General features: G+C 46.6%; 1 protein-coding gene across 1 annotated transcript; it reads left to right on the top strand.

The window, feature by feature from the left end:
- Positions 1 to 3,115: 3,115 nt before the first annotated feature.
- LOC134970267 (protein kinase C delta type-like) lies at positions 3,116 to 4,941 on the top strand. The gene has a single exon (XM_063946262.1). It carries the CDS (start codon positions 3,174 to 3,176, stop codon positions 4,710 to 4,712), a length of 1,539 nt encoding a protein of 512 aa, XP_063802332.1. The 5' UTR covers positions 3,116 to 3,173; the 3' UTR covers positions 4,713 to 4,941.
- The last annotated feature ends 2,979 nt before the right edge of the window (positions 4,942 to 7,920 follow it).

Here is a 7,920-nt window from a genome sequence, read left to right as displayed (position 1 = left end):
GTACTCAGTAAAATCAGTGCTCAGTATAATCAGTGCTTAGTATAATCAGTGCGCAGTATAATTAGTACTCAGTATAATCAATGATCAGTATAATCAGTGCGCAGTATAATCAATGATCAGTATAATCAGTGCGCTGGTAGACGTGTGCCCGTTATCCACCATTAGTGCAGTGGGATTTAGACAATTGATGAAGTTATTGTGTCCCCGGTACAAAATCCCATCTAAATTCTACTTCACAAGGCAGGCGATAGCGAGATTTTACCAATTAATATCAGTGATTTATAATTATTAATTCCAGTGATTTGGACGTATAATTCCAGTTGGAATTGTTTGTGTCGCTTGGCTTAGTCGTCATACAGCTACCTCATTGCACCTCTTCGACATCTTTGCACGAGGTGCTGTATAGGGTCTAGTTTTTGAAAAGTGCCATCCTGTGTGACACTGCCGTATGAGTCCAGGGGTACTGCTGTATTAGTCCTGGGGTACTGCCGTATAAGTCCACTGGAGCGTGCTGGAGATGCTGTCAGTGGACCGAACAATTGCGGACCAGTCTTGACATTCAGCCACTGCGTGACACTATGGGATAGGTAGTTGTGTCACTTAGCTTAGTCATACAGCAATCTCAGTGCACCTTTTTTTCTTCTTTGCATCATGTGCTGTTTGGGGCCTTTTTTTTTTATATCTGCCCTCCTGTCTGCCACTGCAGTGACACTCCTAGATGGGCCAGGTGTTTGTGCCGCACACTTGGGACGCTTAGCTTAGTCATCTAGTGACCTCGGTGCAACCTTTTGGCCTAAAAACAATATTGTGAGGTGTGAGGTGTTCAGAATAGACTGGAAATGAGTGGAAATTCTGGTTATTGAGGTTAATAATACTATAGGATCAAAATTACCTCCAAATTCTACGATTTAAGCTGTTTTTGAGGTTTTTTATTTTTTTAAAACCCCGAATCCAAAACGCACCCGAATCCGACAAAAATTCTTAAGGGAGGTTTTGCCAAAACGCGTCCGAATCCAAAACCAAAACACAAAACCCGAAAAATGCCCGCTGCACATCTCTAGTTCAAACTGAAATCTAAATTACAGTGTAAAAATAAAGCAGCCAGTATTTACCCTGCACAGAAACAAAATAACCCACCCAAATCTAACTCTCTCTGCACATGTTACATCTGCCCCACCTGCAGTGCACATGGTTTTGCCCAGTTGCTAACAAACTTGCTGCTGCGATCAACTCAGAATTATCCCCTATAAGACAATTATACATAGCGTGTTAATGTAGGGTCGGTGGTGCACCCAGAGTCAGTAAAGGTTACATCAAGATAAAAGGAAAAATGAAAGACTCTATGCTGGGATTCATAGCTTGAAAATTTATAAATGACGATAAAGTGTAACTTTTAATTGAGACCCCCTAAGACAACCACATTGGATATCACAATGGGAGAAAAAAAGCCTGTCTAAATCATAAGTATATATGGGCAGACTTTTCCCATTATACTACACAATGGCCCTCATTCCGAGTTGTTCGCTCGGTATTTTTCATCGCATCGCAGTGAAAATCCGCTTAGTACGCATGCGCAATGTTCGCACTGCGACTGCGCCAAGTAACTTTACTATGAAGATAGTATTTTTACTCACGGCTTTTTCATCGCTCCGGCGATCGTAATGTGATTGACAGGAAATGGGTGTTACTGGGCGGAAACACGGCGTTTCAGGGGCGTGTGGCTGAAAACGCTACCGTTTCCGGAAAAAACGCAGGAGTGGCCGGAGAAACGGTGGGAGTGCCTGGGCGAACGCTGGGTGTGTTTGTGACGTCAACCAGGAACGACAAGCACTGAAATGATCGCACAGGCAGAGTAAGTCTGAAGCTACTCTGAAACTGCTAAGTAGTTAGTAATCGCAATATTGCGAATACATCGGTCGCAATTTTAAGAAGCTAAGATACACTCCCAGTAGGCGGCGGCTTAGCGTGTGTAACTCTGCTAAATTCGCCTTGCGACCGATCAACTCGGAATGAGGGCCAATATACATTATCACCGAGGCAGTCTTTACTGTTTATTTCCTAGTTCATAGTCTGTCGCACTTATTTTTATTGATTCTCAATTAAAAGTTACATTTTATCGTCATTTATACATTTTCAAGCTCTGAGCCCCAGCATAGAGTCTTTTATCCTTTTTCCTTGATTTTTCCAAACACTCCCAGAAAACGGTCAGTTGACACCCATAAACGCCCTCTTCCTGTCAACCTCCTGGCGATCGGCAGTGCGAATGGATTATTTGTTAAATCTATCGTCCAGCAACGATCCACTTTGTACCCGTATGACGCGCCTGTGCATTGCAGTGGATACGCATGCGCAGTAGAGACAGGATCGCTGCGCTGCGAAAAACGGCAGCGTGCGATCAGGTCGAAATGACCCCCTGAGTCTGGTAGGAGGGGCGTAGAGGGAGGAGCCAGCACACGTAACCAAACTTCTATAGTGCCCATGGCTCCAAGTTGACCCCATGGTACTAATGGATTCCCAGTATCCCCTAGGACGTAAGAGAAAAGCGTATTATTAAAAGAAGTATTTTTAAATGATTCATGTAAAAAAGTGAAGGTAGATGTGGGATAAATAAATGTAACTTTAATTTGACAATGTACCGTACATATATTACTCTATAGATTGTAAGCTCCCCACATACATTATCGACGGACTGACGCTATTTCCTGTCTGTTATTGCATAATAATTATAATTAATTAATCTGTGTAAAAATAAGTCTGCAGGTCTTATTTACATACATAGTAACATAGTAACAAAGATTCAAAAACAAAGATTGGAAGATAATATGATGTGTGCAGAAGTTTTTCCTTAGTATTTATTATCAGCTGACTCTACCAGGGAAAAGGAAGTACAATAATGGCCCCAAAAATTCTCATCCTAGAGCACCAAGGGTGTCAGGGACTTTTCTTACATTAAACCTGGTTATATTATAGGGACATCAGGTAGCAGGCAGTGACACTGGGCCTACAGCAGCTGATGATGTCACAATGCTGCTGATGTCACAAAGCTTTGTGATGTCACTGGCTGGTGGCTAAGAGGCTCACGAACCTCATTTCCATTAGTGTATCTTCACCTATTCTAGTGTGAAGCTGCATTTCTTTGCCCTTGGCAAAATTGTTTGTATTGTTTCGACAATATGAGTCTAAATAAAAGAAAGCGACCAAATAACAACGGGTCTGCTACAAAGGAGCAAGCTCCTAGCAAGAGGAAGAAGGAGGAGGATGGATGTGAGGAGAAAGGCGATGTTTTCAAAACCGTAACATCAGGAGACATTCAGGTGCGCGAGGAGAACCAGTCATCTGAGAAAGCATCAAAGACTCTTCAAAATAAGAGAAAAAGAGAGTCATCAGATGAGTCCCCAACTATGAGGAAGGTGAGAAAGACCAGCAGCGGCAAAACTGAGGCCATGCTTAAGAGAGTGGCCACTAAAAGATCCTCAGACAGGACAGAGGACAGTGGACCGTGTAAGAAAAAGAAAGAGGAGGAACATCATGACAGTCCAGGCGAGGGACCCAGCGTGCCCATCATACCCCAGGCATCTGGACGGAGGGGCATAAAGAGAACTCACACAAGTGAGGAAACTGGCCACAAAAGTAAGAGATCAGCAGGTGCAAGTGGGATATCCGTAGCCAGTACCCCAGAGACATCAGCTGCATCTCACCATCTGGCCAATCTGACCTTCCACAGAATGCTTGGAGAGGGTGCCTTCGGGAAGGTGTTCCTAGCTTCCCATTCCATCAGCAAACAGCGTCTGGCAGTGAAAGTCATAGAAAAGAGGACAGTAGTGAACAGCATTAAGAAATACTTTATGTGTGTAGAGAAAGAGGTGATGAAAATAACTGGGGAGAGTGCACTCTTTCCGCACACATATGCTGCCTTCCACACACCGGGCCATGTATTCTTTGTAATGGAGTACCTGAGTGGTGGAGACCTCTGCCAATTAATACAGAGCAGAGGCCCATTTGATGTTCCTACCATCAGATTTTTTGCAGCAGAAATACTCTGTGGGCTGCAGTTCCTGCACACAAGAGGCATTGTCCACAGGGACATTAAGACAGAAAATATACTTCTGGATGCAGCTGGCCATGTGAAAATCGCAGATTTTGGCCTCTCTGTGATGAATGTCCATGGCGATAAGAAAATCTCAGGACAAGCTGGGACTCCGTATTACATGGCTCCAGAGATTATCTGTAATGTCCCATATAACATCATGGTAGACCTCTTTTCATTCGGGGTAGTATTATTTGAAATGGCTACTGGAATATACCCCTTTTGTGCTGGCAATGATGCCACCAAGGTTGCGCTGTCTATCATGCATGATGCTCCATGCTATCCGAGCAATGTCCATCCAGAGATTAGGGATCTCCTTGAAAGACTCTTATGCAAACACCCAGAGGAGAGACTGAATCGCTGTAGTAACATCTCATGTCATCCATTCTTCAAGTCCATAAACTGGGAGAAACTAGAGGCCGGTAGGATAACTCCCCCATTTACCATGTATCCTACTCCAGTGACAATGGCTGAAGCTATACCAGTGGATGACCTGCTCTCACCTACAGAATCTGCAATATCTGCAGAGGATGAGAGCCTGTTAACAGGATTCTCCTTTACCAGTGACATGTGGACAACAATGAACTGCGTAAGACGAACTACCAGCCGCTGCATCATCCTCTAGGCAGTAGTATCACCAGCTGCCTCCTCCTCCCAGCACAAGCACCACCAGCTGCCTCCTCATCCTGGCAGCAGCACCACCAGCTGCCTCCTCCTCCCGGCACAAGCACCACCAGCTGCCTCCTCATCCCGGCAGCAGCACCACCAGCTGCCGTCTGCTCCCGGTAGAAGCACCACCTGCTGCCTCCTCATCTTGGCAGTAGCAATACCAGCTGCATTTTGCTCCCGGTAGAAGCACCACCTGCTGCCTAAATGCATATAGGCCAGGTGAGGGACTTGCAGAATATTGGGGTCCCTTGACGTGGGCTGCAAGCTTAAATATTTTGATCAAAACATGATAAATCCACCTCTAATTTATTTGCTATATGCACACAGATTTGCAGTATATTATTGGTACAGCCCACATAAAACGTCTTTCAGATTTATAAAAATATATGGCATTAACACTGCCTGCTTACAATTAAGGCTATGACAGGCCTAATTAGGTGCGTATCACACGCCAGCTCTGTATAGATGTTCCACTCTGTAGCTAGATGGAGAGTACATGTAACTGCAATGTAATGGTGAGCTCAGCATATAGACTAGTGTAGGGACTAGCAGAATGGTTGGGGCCCCTGACGTGGGCTGCAAGCTTAAATGTTTTGATCAAAATATGACAAAATCCCCAATGTTTTATTTGCTACACACACACACACACACACACACACACACACACACACACACACACACACACACACACACACACACACACATTTACAGTATATTATTGTTACAGCCAACAGCAAATGTTTTCCTACCTCCTCCTAATGCCAGTAACACCACACACAGCACAGCAGCCTGGCACACACATACACATATACACACAAAGCGCCCTGACACCAACACACACAGCGACTGACTCATACACATATACGCACAGCGGCCTGACACACACACATATACGCACAGCGGCCTGACACACACACACATATACGCACAGCAGCCTGGCAACCACACACACAGTGGCCTGACACACACACACACATATGCACAGCGGCCTGGCACCCACACACACATATACGCACAGCGGCCTGGCACCCACACACACAGCAGCCCGACACACACATACACGCACAACGGCCTGGCACCCAGACACACAGCAGCTGACACACACATATACGCACAGCACCCACACATACACACACACACACACACACATTCACACAGCAGCCTGGCACCCACACACACATCGGCTGACACACACATATACGCACAGCGGTCTGGCACCTACACACACATTGGTTGACAACACACACACACATATATGCACAGTGGCCTGACACACACACATATACACACAGCAGCCTGGCACCAGTAGCGGATCTTGCCACGGGCAAGCAGGACTTTTGCCCGGGGCGCCGCCTTCCGGAGGGCGCCAGCGCCTTCCGGAGTGCGCCGCACCATGGCAAGATCCGCTACTCTGTGACCCCCGCTGGCCGCTGTTTCCCCCGTTGGTCCCGCTGTCCCCCCGCTGTGAAGGGAAACTAGACGCTACGCGTCTAATTTCCCTTCGTGTAGAGGACCTTTGCTGTGCGGTGCGCGATGACGTCATCATAATTGACCTCTAGTGTCTGTCATCCGAGGAGTGGAGCAGCGCCGGTGGAGATCTGCAGCGGTCGGGAGCGGGGATAGTAAGTATTTTTTTTTTCAGCCCCGCTACTCCACTGTACAGGGGGCGTAACTGACCACGCCCCTGTATGAAGCCATGCCCCCCATTTTCCGCCTGGGACGCCAAAGGGTCTAGAACCGGCCCTGCCTGGCACCCACACGCACACAGCGGCTGACACACACACATGCACAGCACCCACCCAAACACATATATACGCACAGCGGCCTGGCACCCACACACACAGTGGCTGACTCACGAAGCAGACAGGCTGGTGTCATCCAGTCCTGCCTGAAAATAACAAACTTTACAAATACATTTAGAAAACTCTTCAGGAGCTTCCAGAGATGTGACCGGCTGCGTCGGGCACATTTTTCTAAACTGAGTCTGGCAGGAGGGGAAGAAGGTATGCTTTGAGGGATAGATTAGTGCACTAGGTATAAATAATATGTAAACCAGTATTGTAGAGAGATAAATTAATTATACATTTTTGTCATATCCTAGGAGAGGAACAAATTAATTTTTACTTTTGTTTTGTAGGGCCAGTGTTGCTCCCTGGAGTTGTAAAATAAGATTTTACTCACCGGTAAATCTATTTCTCGTAGTCCGTAGTGGATGCTGGGAACTCCGTAAGGACCATGGGGGATAGCGGCTCCGCAGGAGACTGGGCACAACTAAAGAAAGCTTTAGGACTACCTGGTGTGCACTGGCTCCTCCCACTATGACCCTCCTCCAGACCTCAGTTAGGATACTGTGCCCGGAAGAGCCGACACAATAAGGAAGGATTTTGAATCCCGGGTAAGACTCATACCAGCCACACTAATCACACCGTATAACTCGTGATACTACACCCAGTTAACAGTATGAACATAACTGAGCCTCTCAACAGATGGCTCATAACAATAACCCTTTAGTTAGGCAATAACTATATATAAGTATTGCAGACAATTCGCACTTGGGATGGGCGCCCAGCATCCACTACGGACTACGAGAAATAGATTTACCGGTGAGTAAAATCTTATTTTTTCTGACGTCCTAGTGGATGCTGGGAATTCCGTAAGGACCATGGGGATTATACCAAAGCTCCCAAATGGGCGGGAGAGTGCGGATGACTCTGCAGCACCGAATGAGAGAACTCAAGGTCCTCCTCAGCCAGGGTATCAAATTTGTAGAATTTTGCAAACATGTTTGACCCTGACCAAGTAGCAGCTCGGCAAAGTTGTAAAGCCGAGACCCCTCGGGCAGCCGCCCAAGAAGAGCCCACCTTCCTCGTGGAATGGGCTTTTACAGATTTAGGATGCGGCAGTCCAGCCGCAGAATGCTCAAGCTGAATTGTGCTACAAATCCAGCGAGCAATCGTCTGCTTCGAAGCAGGAGCACCCAGCTTGTTGGGTGCATACAGGATAAATAGCGAGTCAGTTTTCCTGACTCCAGCCGTCCTGGAAAACCTAAATTTCTCTAACGTCCTAGTGGATGCTGGGGACTCCGTCAGGACCATGGGGAATAGCGGGCTCCGCAGGAGACAGGGCACATCTAAAAAGCTTTTTAGGTCACATGGTGTGTACTG

The sequence above is a fragment of the Pseudophryne corroboree genome, chromosome 11 (assembly GCF_028390025.1).
Source record: "Pseudophryne corroboree isolate aPseCor3 chromosome 11, aPseCor3.hap2, whole genome shotgun sequence".
NCBI classification, from domain to species: domain Eukaryota; kingdom Metazoa; phylum Chordata; class Amphibia; order Anura; family Myobatrachidae; genus Pseudophryne; species Pseudophryne corroboree.
Note: the sequence above shows the minus strand (reverse complement) of the source record. Positions and strands in the feature narration are given on the sequence as shown.